Below are 15,998 nucleotides of genomic sequence, written 5' to 3'. Positions count from 1 at the left end.
AGAAAGAAAACATAGAGAGGAAAAAAATATTTAGAGAGGAAGAAAATATTAAGAGAGAAAGAAAATATAGAAAGAGAGAAAGAAAATATAGAAAGAGAGAAAAAATATAATTAGAGAGAAAGAAAATATAGAAAAAGAGAGGAAAATATAGAGAGAGCAGGAAAATATAGAAAGAGAGAAAGAAAATATAGAAAGAGAAAATATATTGTGAAAGAAAATATAGAAAGAGAAAATATATTGTGAAAGAAAATATAGAAAGAGAAAAAAAATATAGAAACAGAGAGAAAATATATATAGAAAAAGAAAATATTGAAAGAGAGAGGATGAACATATAGGAAGAGAGTGAAAGAAAATATAGAAAACGAGAGAATTTACAGAAAGAAAATATAGAAACAGAAAGAAAGAGAAAGAAAGACAAAGGAATATATAATCACTCATACGTACATACAGTGTTGTTAAGTAACGAATTACAAGTAATCGGATTACTTGTAACGATTACTTTTCAAGTAATTTATACTTGTAACGAATTACATTTTAAAAATGTAATTCGTACTTGTAATCGGAATACATAACATTAAATGTAATCGTTACATTAAGGTAATCGATACTTTATATTTACTTGCCGTTACTTTTATTCTCGGGACGTATAATGAATACAATTAAGAAGAAGAAGAACATAAATTTTTGTTTTAGTAAAGTTTATAATTTTAGGCTTGTAGTGCTACGATCGTATGCACAACATCTATGATCAAAAATGACAAAGCACAGAAGTGGCTTGTCAGGTTCTAGATATCTTTGCCTTCTTGTCTTCACTTTGTTTACTTGTGTTGTGTCCATGTCCACTACTCGCAAACGCATCGCAATCATGGATGGTATAGGTAACCAAAGTGATACTGCGACAAATTCAAATGCTGACGAAGTCGTTAATAATGAAGATAGAATTTTTCCGTTTACTTACCTTGATAAATATTTTGAATTATCTGGGAAGCAGAGCAAAGAGAATATGTCTGTGAAGTGTAAGTTATGTTTGGGAAATAAATTACTCAGATCAGCATGGAGCACTGCTTCAAATTTAAGGAAACACATCACGGTAAGCAAACTAGATAATGAATTTTATTAATGATATGTATTAACACTGTTTTTTACAACATTTACTGACATTAGCTACTGTATTTCCACAATTGTAAGTCACCCTGCATTATAATCCGCAACCCAATTTTTAAGCCCATTTAAAGGGGAAATACATTTTTAACCTTCGCCTTCGTCTATAATTGTTTATTTAATTATTTGTGGTCAACGGGAGGCCATTTGTACACGCACGTGGTATTTTATTCTTGAGACGTTTTTCGAGGTTATCTCTGGCGCCACGCTAGCACAACCATCTGGCAGAGCAATGTCATTTATATACAAAATGTAGCGCACACCCACGTACGCCGCGTCACAGAAAAGAACTTTGCGACGATTTATAAGAATATTATTTTTGTTTTCGACTGCACTTAAAACGGTTGGTGTTACGAGATATGATAGCAGTTTTTAAACAATGAGAAACAGTATGTCAACTTTTGTAAACACAAAATAAATTTTCTTCCAATGTAGCCCGCACCCTTGTTTTTAGGCTAACAATTCTGTAAAATTGTTCGGCTTATAATTGCGGAAATACGGCATGTAACACTTAATGCTCTTAACATGTTGAAAATGGGTTGTTTTACCTTGCATTGATAATATTCACATTTTTTTTTTATCACGAGGTCATAATTTTGACATTGGTTACACTGTGAATTTCAGAGAGTTCACCCTACAAAAATAGGTGAAATGGAGATCTTGCAGGAAGTAACCAAGAAAAGAAAGGCCATCAACGAGGCAACCAATTTGCCAAACTCCAAGAAACAAGCTTTGTTGACATTTTCACAAAAAGGCTCTGGTGCAAGTCAGGCAACTGTGGACAGGCTGATTTTGAACTTTGTGTGCAGTACTCTCCAACCATTTTCTGTTGTAGAAGATGAGTCATTTGTGAATCTTGTGCAATGTTTAGCACCAGGTCGGTCTGTAATGTGTAGGCAGACAATGGCTGTACGCCTCAAAGAATGTTACGAAACGCTAAAGAAGAAGCTAATGGCGGAACTAGCTTTAGTTTCTAATGTAGCAATCACAGCAGATTGCTGGAGCCATTTTAGCCGAGCATATCTCGGAATAACAGTCCACTGGATAGACGAGGAAACTATTCAACGTAAATCAGCCATGTTAACAATCGAAAGACTTGTTGGAAGACACACCTATGACATCTTGGCTGCCGCCATTCACAAGGCACTCAGAGAATTCCATATACACAATAAAGTGTTGGCTTGTGTCACTGATAATGGCTCCAACTTTGTAAAGGCTTTCAGGTATTTATTATATTTATTTATTTAATATTACATTTTTTAAATAATGATTACTTCATATTTATTAATGGAATGGTTTAATTTATTTCTAGCATGTTTGGTTTACACTCGCAGACAGATGTTAAAGAAGATAAAGATAATGACGATGAATTAGAGATTGTTGATGTGTCAAGTATTTTGGATGAAGGTCAAAACGAGTTCCATTACGTTCTACCTCCCCATCAACGTTGTGCAGCACACACCTTGAACTTAGTCGCTGTAAAGGTATGATTTTAATGAGTATTAAAAATTTAAATTGCTATTTTATGTAAACAACTTTAGAAGTTTATAATTTAGTAATTTGCCTTTAAACATTTGTATCAATTGTTTAGGATAGCCAAAATGCAGAAAGTGATCCAGCATTCAAAAAAGTGGCCAGATCTACATTTGCTCGCTGTCAAGCCCTCTGGAACAAACAAAGAAGTACAGTTGCAGCTGATTTAGTAAAGGAAATATTTGGAAAATTGCTTTACACACCTTGTGCTACTAGATGGAACAGTTTGTATGACAGTGTAAACTGTCTCTTGTCTGTTGTTCAGCAACATGGAGAAGACATGCTTGATAAGCTTGTAGATGGTTTAGGATTACCACGATTTCGGCCTGCGGAATTGGCTTTTTTGGTAGAGTATGCTATGGTAGGTAATATTTTTTTTTACATATTATAGATGTGTTATTGTTTTACCAAATAATTTGACTCTGCTGCGAGAGTTTAACTTCTGTAGTTCTATTTCAGCATTAGTCAACTAATTAACTCATAGTTATTTTTATTTATGCTAGTACTAACTTCCTACATCATTTGAAAACCTTAAATCTCAAGATGACATTGTACATAATGTTTTCTCTTTTTCTTATATACATGACAGTTGGTGCGCTAACAAAATAAAATTGTTTTTAGTTGAATATTTTAACAAATAGCTTTGTAGCCTAGTCATAATGACTGAAAACGGATTGTCAGTTAAATTAGTATTCAAAGCTAATATATTTATATTTTACTCATTATTTAATATTCTACATTTTTTATACATATTTAACTAACCGAGCTGATTAATTTTCTCTTCATGTTGGTTTAATGTTTTATAAAATTGTACTATTGTGATATATTATAGATATACATAAACACACGTGTGTGTATATATACACATACACACACGTGTGTGTGTGTATATATATACACATGTGTGTGTATATGTTTGTTTCTTTTTGTATGACATATCACATGACAACTTGTGTCGCTTGCAATATTTTATATTTTGAATATTTTTGCAGGTAATGAAACCACTGGCACTTGCCTTGAACATACTTCAAGCGGAAAAAAACATGTTCGCTGGTTACCTGCAGCCAACAATAACAAGTATTTTAAGGGAACTTGGCAAAAAGATGAACGACAGCAGTGTTGTTTATTGTAGACCTTTGGCCAAAGCATTGCATGAGGGTGTAGACAAGCGTTTCGGTTCAATTTTGGAAGATAATAAATTGACAACAGCTGCCGGCCTCATTCCATCACTTAAATTTTCTTGGCTGGAAGGACAACAGAAAGAGGAAGCTGTATCCTCCTTCAAAAATGAAATTGATGCCTTCGCTAGTGGTGCAAGTTCTGCTTCTGTTATGACAGAAGAAAATGTGAACAGAGACGAAGAGGCAATTTTTCTCAACATTTTGACTACATCAGTTTCACCTGTCTTGGAGGAAGTAAATTCCTACTTAATGAACAGCCATAGCGACTTACAGTGTCTCCAACATTACCCTATCCTAAAATCTGCATTTTTAAAATTTAACACGTCGCTGCCGTCAAGTGCTCCCGTTGAGCGTCTTTTTAGTGTTGGTAAAGATGTTTTTGCCATCAAGAGAGGGAATCTATCTGATGAGAACTTTAAAATGCAATTGTTTTGTAAGGTCAATTACAAAATTTAAAGAGTGTTACTTTTATTACAGGTAGTGACTTGTATGAAGTAATTTGATGTTATTGAAGCTATTTTGTCCTAAAATATTATTCATTTAATTAAAAATAATAAATTTAATCATTACATGAAATCATTTTTTTAACAAAACATATATGTATGTTTATTAATGTAACAGTGTGTAAAAAAATTTATTCGTAAGTCAGTTTTAAAATGGTAGCGGAAAGTAATTGTAATTGTAATTGTAATTTTACTGATTACTTCTATGTAAAGTAATTTTTACTTGTAATTAGTTACATTGTCGCCACAGTAATTGTAATCGAGCCCAATTACTTTTTCCGAGTACTTTTAACAACACTGCGTACATACATGTGCAAGGATGCATACCGAAAGGCTTTGCAAAGTTAAGTAGGCCTACCTAGTGCCGGGGTCCTGAAGCCCACCCTTACCAATGCCTAGTTTCTGCTGTATCTTGTTGTACCCATGGGTTTGAAAGTGGCCACGAGTGTTCGATATAACAGAAAGTATGAAGAATCCATGACTTCATGGAACACGATACGTAAAGTTCTTGCAGAAAAACCAACCAACGCAGTTGCTGACCACAGTAGCTGCACATCTGGGCAGAAAAAAAAAACACCTCTGTCGATTGGACCAAATGTTGGAAAGGCATGGAAAGTTGCACGGGAAAGGGCATAAGAGCAGGCGAGCCGGGAGAGCGGCTGAACCGAGGCCTCCACGGAAGCAGGCGAGCCGGCAGGAAGCAGGCGGGAAAACTGCCGAGGAAATGGCCAGGAAGTGGGACTGGCTTTAAGGTCGTGGGTTCGTTGTAATTACCTGACACCTCGATGCGTGGTCGTGCGACAGAACAGTTCAAGCTTTCTTGATGTGCACACTGACTTTTTAAGGTTTTCCTGGTTAAAAACCAAACAATTTCCAATTCATTTTTAATTAATTAGCTGTACGGCTACTTCAACCAAATTTTCACACCAAAACACAAAATTTTCAGATGCTTTGAGATAAAATGTTTCTGATGTTTTGTTCACTTTTTTGTAGTATAATTTGGACTTATTTAGATCTAGTAGTAATTCTGAAAATAATTTTACAGAAACCAATGATACGTTTCTAATGGCTTTAACACTTTAATCCAGATAAAAAATGCACAACTTAAACAGCTTATTTTCCCTGACATTTCCTGGTTTTACCGTGCCGCTTTCAAATTCCATAATTTTTCCAGTATCTCCCATGTTTTCTGGAACCTGTATCAATTTCTGATGATACCGGATGTGCATGAAGAATGATACTTCGAAGGTCTGTACTCTCCTGTGTTTATTTTGCTGTAATTACGTAGTTGTGGACAAATCTTGCGCTGTTTTTAGTGCAAGACGTGGTTCTCGAAGTTTTTTTTTTTACTTGGAAACAAAATAAAGCAAATTGGTTGCTAAGTAACCAAGTACTAAACTCTTAGCCGTGTGGCACAGGAGTCGGCAGTGAGGTGTCAGGTCCCGGATTGCAGTCGTGCTGCGGAAGGCAGTGTTCTTCCACCGCAGCTTCGTGCTCGGTCCCGGGCACGAGGCTCGCTTGATGAGTGTCACGGCTGTCACGGCTGTCGCGGCTGTCACGGCTGTCCGCGCAGCGATGCATGTCAGAACCTGACCCAGTTCCGATGTAGTCCACCCCGAGCTGTCCCGTTTTCCGGAATGGGGCACCTAAGATTCCATCCTCCGCCTACCCGGGCACACACACGGTGCGTAGAGCTTCAGGAAAAAACAACGCGATTTCAAAACTACTCAAGATATCCGAGCGGGGTCTGCTTACGAAAAACATTTGAAGAGTTCGCCGAGTACCGAAAAGTACTTTTGTTTTCGGATTAAGTTTTTAAACTGCACTTTGAGAAGAGTTGAAATGGCTAAAACGCATGTTTTCAGAGTAAATTTTAGGCGTAAAACTGGTATATATTCTTGAAAGCACTTAAGGAACTTGTATTACACCTTTGTCTTCATTTCTCCGCCGTATAATGTTACGGTCACCGCTCAAATTTCTCAGTTGTCCTGTGACGACGAGAAGACTGCACGCCAGTCCAGAGGCTATACCGCGCTAGAAGCACCAGCGAGCGTCGCAATTATCATCCTGCCTCACTAACACACATACACCCCTGACGAGGCGGGCCCCTTAATGCTGGCATGACAGACCAACGACCCGTGGTAAAATGCCGCATCGCCGACCTCTGCAGCTGCCACCCAGCTGTCGGTGAAACATGTTCCTAGTTCCGCGGATTCCTGTCGTGGGAAGTCAAGGCCGCAACCCTCGGGTGTCTCGGCCTCCAATAGAGACTCGGAGAAGCGTCTGTTTAATTACCAACAAAGCTACAATGCTTAACGTTAAGTACAGTAAACTCCCTATTATCCGCGGTGCGGATGATCCACGGTGCGGATTATCCGCGCATGCTACGAAAAAATACAGCACATATGTAAATCTGTATTTTATTACAAGTGAGCAAATTTGAACTCTACTGACGAGTGTGTTGTGTGCAGTATGCAGTAAAACGCTACAGGCTTTCTCGGAACTCACGCAGTGTCTAATGAAGTCTCTGAGTACGTACAGTACTGTATCCTTGTTAGGAAGCAAGTACCGAGCAATTTTATGTTTACATTACTGAAATGTATTGTATGTTAATTATTCAGTAAAATACTAAAATTTTAGCATCATTTAAATTTTTTTACTGTTAATTGTATCTTTTACTGTACATACATTTTTAGAGTTTTAAGTTGAAATTCATGCTTCCTTTTTTGTTTCCCATTTTCGGCTCTTTTGCGAATCATCCGTGATTTTCACCATCCGCGGTGGCCCTGCCATTTAATTTCGCGGATAATCGGGAGTGTACTGTAATGGAAAATAATGCTCCACATCGCAACATCAATTTCCGATCACAGATTATTTGCATCAAAAATTTGTCAGTAAGAAATTGTTATTTTTGTTTGAGCGTTCATGATATAGCCTAAACTTGTTGTTTATAGCAAAAAAAAATGTTTATAGTTAAGTGTTAAATAATGTTAATTCTTTTGAATCAGAACATAAATGTTTCCAACTGCAGTACTACCAATTATTACGGATTTTCATTAATGATTTATACTACCAGTTACGGAACCACGGCGTGTTGTGTATTTTATTTATTATTATTTTTTTATTTTTTTAGAATAACAGAAACTTGCGGATGTTTAAAAATCAGCGTTTCGAACAATAACTATTGCTTGCAATAGTCTTCTAATAAGAATAATCTTATGTAAAGTTCACAATATATGAACATGAACTCTGAAACTTATTTTAACTTTTTAATTATTAAATGATTTGCAGACCTGTGCATTTTTAATTATTATTTTTTAAATGGAAAGGGTTATCTCGTTGCTGTTTAGAAGTGGTGTTAGTTATTTTGTAGAGTCTAATACCTGGCGTGAACTTCATATCTTTTGTTTAACGCGTGTTGAATTAGCACAAATGTTATTTCTTTGCTGGCCCGGCCACAGTATGGAAGCAGTTGATGAAGATTAGAGACCTGAAAAATTCGCGGGTTTCATTTCGTTTTATGCTAAAATTCAAATAATTGTACCTTAGTGCTGCTTCTGTCATTGGTTCACTGTTAATCTGGAGTATAATGAGGGCCAATTAGAGACCCTCACTCACAGAAGTGTCGTCGAATCACAGGCCGCCCAGTCGAGACGACTCACAAGTCAGCAGCCAATGAACAGTTGGCATTTGCCCCGAGTGTGTAGAGTGTAGTGGAGTCTATCCTGGAGGCAGTGGCGGATCCAGGGGGGGGGGGGGGGAAGGCCACCAGGGGGCAAGTGCCCCCCCCCCCCGGAAAAACCAGTTGTCTTCTACATTAATATTGCCGACAAAAATGATTGTTTCTGAAACCGATAAAATATTTTAATATAATTAATTAATTTCTTGTAGAATCATAAAATCTGGTGGTTGGATGTTACGTGCAGTGTGAGTAGATTAAATACAAATTTAGTAATTTTAAGACATTTTTTTCTCTGGCTTCTCTGAAATCCTAGAGTGCCCCCTGCGAGGGGAACCTCTGGATCCGCCACTGCCTGGAGGTCATTGAACCAACGAATTTTTCCTGTCTCTAATGATGATGATGATGATGATGATGATGATGATGATGATGATGATACTGACGGGGTGTGCCTGGAGGACTGGAAAGGGTAAAGGTCTGACCGGGAAATGCGAAGACGGCTTCGTGCTCCACGACTCTAACGAGCTCTCTCCGCTCAGGCGCGGACACATGGCCGGCGAGTAGCTCGCCCAAGGAGCGGGTAGCCGCGGGTAGCCGCGGGTAGCCGCGGGTAGCCGCGGGTAGCGCGAGCCCCGGTCCCGCGCGTCGGCGCCTCTCGAGTCCACAGAACAAGGAGGGAAACAAAGAAGTGCGACTCTTGCAGTGGAAACTGAAACCATGTTTCACGCGACATGTGTCGCCATCTGTCGGGCGGGCCCATAACTACCAGCAAATAACAAATCGGAATAGAGGTTCTCATGCTAAGTTTTTTTAGTTAATACGTTTTTTTTTGGTTATATTAAGTTATCTCCTTGGCGGCGCAAAACTAATTTAATCGATGCGAAAATACTTAATGCTGTTTTGTAATAAACCGTCATGTAATAAATAAAGAAGTAGGAGGTGAAAAAACTCGTATTAACTAGAGACCGGAAAAATTCGCGAATTCATTTCGCGATAGGCTAAAATATAAATAGTTATACATCAGTGCTGCCTCTGCTATTGGCTCACAACTCACCTGGAGGACTTTGGGCCAATGAGAAACACCCAACCAAAGCTTCATACGAATCACAGGCTGCTACGTTGGGACGTCTCACAAGACAGCAGCCAATGGGTGGGTGACATTTGACCGAGCGTATGTAGAACTATGGAGTTCATCCTTGAGGTCATTGAACCCGCGAATTTTTCCGGTCCCTAGTATTAACACACCACAAAATTAGTGGCTACCTAAATAAAATGAATTTTTACTGTTTTGTTTGCCTGATAATAGCTTACACATTACTTCTCCTAGTAAATTAATGTAGTTATGTCAGCAATATATTATGAAAAGTACTATCTGGCGGACGGGCCCATAACTACTTCCAAAAACCAGGTCTCAGTCTCGGTAATTAGAGTTTCTCCCCCATGTTCTCGAGCCAGAGGCCGCGGAGCGCTGCCGCCTTGCTGGTGCATCGAAGTCTCCGCGGCGCCCGGCCACGCAGCGAAAGTTGCACGCGCGTCGCAGGGCAACCTTTCGCGTGCGTGTTCTGTCTATCGGGGAGCGAGGTGCGCCGTCATTACGGGCTTACGAAACACCGCGCGTTCCATTTCCCTAAAATGCTATGGTTACATTATACACGTCCAGGGCCCGTATTGCGCAAACTAGTGCGCTTTCTTCCTGCTTCGGATCCAAGTCACGGTTTCGTTTCTTTTCTCGATAAACAACCTTCTCCTTTCAGGCAAATGGCGCTTATTTGGACAGAATAAGAAGCGGCTGTGCCGTTTGGAGTCCTAGTCGTAGCTTATTGCCAGAAGAACTTGGATTTGACATCATAACACAACATATTAGAAATTTTTGTCAAACGAGTGTGAACAACACGTAGATAATTCAGCAGAGAGTGATGTTGGTCTAGGATTTAAAGTATAGTCAAAATATGAATCATTAGAGATGGATAAAATATCAGAACGGAACAGGATAAACGCACTTGGTTGGAAAATAGGGGGGGGGGGGTGTTTGCACGCCAAAATAATCCACGGTCTCCTTATAGTCTCTCGTTCGTGAGAATCTGGATTTGATTCTGGCGGGAATCGAACACGTACAGTTTTTTATGTGAGGCTACTGATATTCATTTACCACGTCCCAGCGACACAAATACAGGGGAACCGATTACTTAAATAGACGAACAACGTCGGAGATTTACTCGGCTTGTGGTTTCTAGTTGCGTCTTAAGTTGTAGAATACATCCTTGTTTCGGGCAAAATTGCAATTTCAATCTTCAGGGTGGAGATTCCTTACTGATGTGAAGATTGGCGTGACGGGCGCAGGAGGGGGGGTGGGTAAGGGGGTCAGCCCCCCCGGCCCCATGGAGTTAAAAAGACCCTCAACTATCGCCGGTTCCGCCCCCTACACTCGCGAATCATACATATTCACGCCCCTGTCTCACTCGGACGACGGCCGCGAAATCCTGCAAACGTGTTACTAACGAGAACGGCATTTACAGCTCTGAGCGTCACAATGCAGACGGAATAGCCGAGTACGAAGAAAAATATTTAAGTTAATATACATGAATGCACAATGTGACGGGTGTCACTATAAATGAGGCACTATCACTTCTTATTTTGTCATGCCTGCTAGAATTCGCACCTTAATTTTATTCATAGTTACATTTAATTTGTGAATTTCTGCTACCAAATTATCACTAAATAATATTTTTTTTATCAAGTGGAATTCAAGCAAAAAAAACAACATTTGACTCAGTCAAATGATATGCCTTGAGACAGCTGAGAAGCACTACAATGCAAGACAAAACTTTCTTCTCCTTGATGTCTAGCGAAGCTTTCCTTCTCTTGCGAACGTTTTCATGTGGCAATTCGGGCAGATGTTAACATCTGTGGCTGTATGAGCACAAAACTGTTAATTTTTTTTCAATGTTTGTGGAGACGATACCGCGCAAACATACTCTGTGGCGACTATACTGACATCTACAGATCTCTTGGGAAGAGTGAAGCATAAAAGCTGCCGGATATAATGTCAGTGCACATCTCAGTGTTGCGGAATGGAATCCGTGAAAACATCCAGGTGGGATGTTTCAGTCATTTCCTTTTATTTATTTTGTTACAATTAATGCATTTAATCATTGAAATTCGTCTCTATTAAAGTACACTTATTTCGTTATAAATAGGTTCTTTTGATGCTTTTTGATGGTTTTTTACTTAATTTTATTTATTTAATCACATTTGGGTACAAATAATTTCATTTCTATTGTATCGAGTGATTTTGTTTGATGTATTAGGTTTCTGACTCATTTCGGTATATGTGGATTTATTTCATTTCCATTTGTGTCGTTTAAGATTATTTCGGTTATTTCATATTAATATGTTCAAGTTGATAACATTTCCACACATTTCAGTCATTTCCTTAGATTTATTTCGTTACACAGGCACTCGATTGTGCATAGGAAGGGCGCTCCCAGAATGCAGTCGGGCTCCGAACCTCAAGTTCGGGCATATGGCCCCCACATTCGATTACGGGCATATGGCCCCCACATTCGATTACGGGCCCTGGGCCCAGGATCGGAGACGCCGCCCCCGCCCCCCGCCCCAATTTTTTTTTTACAGTCACGTGCTACATTATAATTGCACGGTTATTTCTTACCTACACTCTTTTTCGAATGTTATTTAACCTAAAAATACAGGATAAAGTTATGGTTTTTATAAATCCAATTTAAGCTTTATTTATAAAAATTAATTTTACTTTAAAATAACCACAGCGAGTATGTATATTTATTCCACACAGAGATAAATATAAACGGGGCTGGTCCCGGGCCCCCTCTAGGCCCTGGACTCAGGGGTCCACCCAGCCCCACCCTTGTGGGGGGGGGGGGGGCATGTGTTCGGGATGAAACCACCGATGAGATGGACGTAAGGAGTCTGTAGAAGAGTGTTCAGTGACGGGAAGCCTTCATTTCACAGACGAGAGAGCCGAACCCGAAGTTCCCCCACGTTCATGCTATAGGAAACCGTTTACATGATTTCAAGTATCTTTAATGTAGCTTTACTAACCAAATCAACCGTCCACAATGTTTTGAAGTATTTATAATGTAGCTAACCTAACCTAATTGACCATTAGTTATCATGAGTTACAATGAACAAAAAAAAAAAAAAAAAAAACGAAGATGCACGATCTGGCGTTTGGCTCTCCCGTCTGTGAAATGAAGGCTTCCCGTTCAGTGACCGGTCTGCCGTAACCGCGGAGGACAGACCTCGTCCGAGCGGAGCAGCGCGCTTCGACACCCGGAACAAAATCCAGCCACATCCAGCCACGCTGTCGTGACATTTCTACCCCTAGACCCCGAAACCATCACCAGCTAAGAGGTTCACGCCAGTAATTAATAGAAATAATAAAAATAAAAGGTCTGGAGTGATATTATAAATACGGTTGGTGAAGTATCAATTCAATCCAATTAAAAAAATTAAATAGACACTCAGTATTCAATATTAATACACACGTGTGATTAAAATTAATTATTTAATTATGTAAAATAATCGAGAATTTTTAAAAATTTATATGAAAATCAACAAATCTGCTGAATGTTTATCCTCATCTCTTTAATTTTAATTATTTATTAAATGTAATAGTTAACTTATGATGCAAATAAATTATGTATACGGAAACATAACCTCACTTGAAAACATTTATGAACATTTTCTATCACTAATATTCCCAATAAATAAATGTTGTTAATGATGTGGACCATAGTATTCACTATCAATCACTGAAGTATGAAATTTAAAAGCATATACAAAGTTCTATTTTTATGTAGCCCTTTTTTGTATGTAGCCTTTGGTTTTGTATGTAGCCTTTTTTTAATCTTGTGAAAATTTAGTTACATCGTAAAATTTCATTCTCATCTTTTTTTTATTTTCATAAGGCGCCTAAATTAGTATAACCTCAAAAATAATTCCACACTAAAATGCAGCCTAAATATGACTAAATTGAAAGGGAATTTCGTTTTCCGTGTCTTCACGCAATAACTCCAGGCAAAAGTTTGGATTGCTATTTCCCAAAGGCCGTGGCCTATTCCTTCTTCAGTTCCCTTGGCTGTGGACAGTGGTGTCTTGTCGACGGGACGCGAAGCCTGAAGGCACAAACAAGTAAACACCTTGGCGCCGCGACTCCAGTCAGGACTGATACTGGAGCTGGAGCAACCAGTTAATTGGTTAACTCGTGTTATGTACGAGGGCGGGTGCGACTTTCCTCCGTCCCAAGGCCATTCGGCGGAGCGCGACTCGCCTTGCAACCGCAGCTCTACGAGAATAAGAAAAATTGGTTGTCTGTAAAGTCGGTTTACGGACGATAGTTTAACGTGTCAACGTCATAACAAAACATTGATGAAATGATTGCATACTTTTATGAATAAAATTGAATCATTTTTATTGAATTATCACTATTTTGTATGGATACAAAGAAGGAGTGAAATGAAATCTACAATTTAATTGATAAATTTACTTTTATTTGCACTCATTAATTCAAATATGTTTATTACTTTAACGAACAGATTATTTTAACTATAACCTATATACATGTTTGCTATTTAACTTCTTCCAATCTGTGTTATTCTGTTAAGGATAGGACGATGATAGGAAAAGTAGGAAACGAATGCAAGTGTTTCAAAATTAATGTGCCTCGAAAAAGTCAAATCGATGGTTGTTCCAATCGAGTGGAAGAGAGATAGATGCGGGCAAGCGTACAATGAGCGTAACGGGACACAGCGTAACGGGACACTTTTTCGTGCGTGCAGCCGGCGTTCATCGATTTATTAGACGTCACGTCAAAAACTGCCAAGTAAGGCTCAGTTTTCAGGTACATGACAACGTAAGGCAGTTTTCAGCAAACAAGTGTTTATTTTTCCTTGCATTTTTGTTACCACGATGTGACAGCTGTGCTCAACAGTTCCGCCAAATACGCAAGATCAGCGGTTCCCAACCGACGGGTCGCGACCCACTAGTGGGTTGCGGAAGGGTTACAGGTGGGTCGCGACTCGATCCTAAATCGATCAGAAACCATCGAATATAAACATCAGAAGAGATAAGAAAAATCGAAACAAATCGAATTGTGTGCAAATATTGTTAAATAAATAACCGTTTTGCTATAATGTGCTTATATTTTGTCAACCATTTTCAATTAGAACACAAATTGTTTATCAATAATCAATAGGTATCTTCACATATATATGCAACTAATGGCAAATTATATATACATAAGGAAGGGATACGATACAAATAAGGTTGTTTACTCCACCGTGGACCGATATACCGTGGAGGTATTCCTATAAGTAAAGGTGGGTCGCCAGCTGAAAAAGTTTGGGAACCACTGCGCTAGACTGATACCGGGCAGCTACAACCTGGCGTTGTTCTCACGTCATTCCGATAGATGGCGGACGGTATGTCCAGTATGAACAAAATAGCTGTTTAATACAATTGGTACCAAAATTACGACAGCGAAAATAATTTTCTTATCTCGTAGAAAAACTTATTTAAATGTTACACAGATTTGATGGGAGAAAATAAACCTACGGTGTTTCAAAATTATTAAAAAGAAGCGAATCGTTCGACACAAGAAAATATAATATATAATTTAACGATAAATTCATAATATATTTCCGTAGTCACACCTCTTGCCGCTAGGTTATCGCCTGAGTTGTTAGTATAGAGCCGTCCGGCATTACGCTGGGTGCACAGCTGACAAAAATAAAAGTAACCGTAACAGTAGGTCGTGCGCAGAAGATTTGAATGCCGGTTTTCGAACCCACTGACTCTAGGTACAGTCTATATATGAGAACATTACGAATCCAAATTTAGTTTCTTTATAATTTTCATAAAAAAATAATATTCAATAAGACTTGAACTTTTGTCAGAAGTCGGACCCAACATAACTTCCTGTAATTATACCTACAAAGTATAATTTAAATCATGTGTTTGGTTCCTTATATTATTGATATGCTCTGTGTGTTGTTCATGTCAAAACAGTTAATATAAATATTCTGAAATTACAATTTATCAAAACCTACTTGTGTTCTAACATCACTGATCAGTCAGCTGCAGAACTAGGTGTGTGTGTGTGTGTGTGTGTGTATATATATATATAAATAATAATTATGCAAGAGGAACTCAATGTAGTCACTGCATTATAATTGCACACCACCAGAACACACCTCTACACAACGAACGGATGTCGTGTACTTCGCGAAATTTCATTGGCTAAAATTAACAGTAAGATTTCAGTTGCGAGCTGATTTCGCACAGGTCGTGTGCATGGCTTGTGGACCCAGCCCTGGTCTGTGGCCTACCTGTCAGAGCGGTGTCGAGGACTGCATGGCTGGCGACGAGACGTGGCGGGCTCCAGGGTCGCCGGCGACTGGCGACTGCCTGCCCCGGGCTCCGCTCGACACTATAAAGCGCCCGCGAGCTCGTGCCAGTGGAAATGGAGCGGCGCCCCCCCCCCCCTCCACCCTGCTCACCGCGTCCCCCTCCGAGCAGCCACTAAGCTGTATCCCACGTTTCCTTTCTCACACGCCGCCCGGAAGGAACAGATATACCACCTCCGTCAAGTTGACTAGGAGTCCACTTTTTAGAGGTGTAAGAGTAACGGAAAAAAAAAAAAATTGGTTGTCCGTAAAGTCGGTTTACGGACGATAGTTTAACGTGACAACGTCATAACAAAACATTGATGAAATGATTGCATACTTTTATGAATAAAATTGAATCATTTTTATTGAATTATCTCTATTTTGTATGGATACAAAGAAGGAGTGAATGAAATCTACAATTTAATTGATAAATGTACTTTTATTTGCACTCATTAATTCAAATATGTTTATTACTTTAATGAAGAGATAATTTTAACTATAACTTTTATACATGTTT

General features: G+C 38.9%; 2 protein-coding genes across 2 annotated transcripts in view; both read left to right on the top strand.

The window, feature by feature from the left end:
* The window catches only part of LOC134530156 (unconventional myosin-Ie-like), a 103,276-nt gene that overhangs the window by 39,958 nt on the left and 47,320 nt on the right, over nt 1–15,998 (top strand). The gene's annotated exons all lie outside the window — the stretch shown is intronic.
* On the top strand, nt 662–4,451 carry LOC134530157 (uncharacterized). The gene is made up of 4 exons (XM_063364782.1): nt 662–2,384; nt 2,474–2,645; nt 2,753–3,055; nt 3,687–4,451. Exons 1-4 carry the CDS (start codon nt 1,813–1,815, stop codon nt 4,329–4,331), a joined length of 1,692 nt encoding a protein of 563 aa, XP_063220852.1. The 5' UTR covers nt 662–1,812; the 3' UTR covers nt 4,332–4,451.

The sequence above is a fragment of the Bacillus rossius genome, chromosome 3, assembly GCF_032445375.1.
Source record: "Bacillus rossius redtenbacheri isolate Brsri chromosome 3, Brsri_v3, whole genome shotgun sequence".
Classification (NCBI taxonomy): Eukaryota; Metazoa; Arthropoda; class Insecta; order Phasmatodea; family Bacillidae; genus Bacillus; species Bacillus rossius.
Note: the sequence above shows the minus strand (reverse complement) of the source record. Positions and strands in the feature narration are given on the sequence as shown.

Coding starts and splice junctions, on each gene's coding strand:
- LOC134530157 (XM_063364782.1), top strand. CDS start 1,813: ATGGAGATCTTGCAGGAAGTAACCAAGAAAAGAAAGGCCATCAACGAG. Junction 2,385..2,473: donor AACTTTGTAAAGGCTTTCAG/GTATTTATTATA, acceptor ATTTATTTCTAG/CATGTTTGGTTTACACTCGC. Junction 3,056..3,686: donor TTTTGGTAGAGTATGCTATG/GTAGGTAATATT, acceptor ATATTTTTGCAG/GTAATGAAACCACTGGCACT.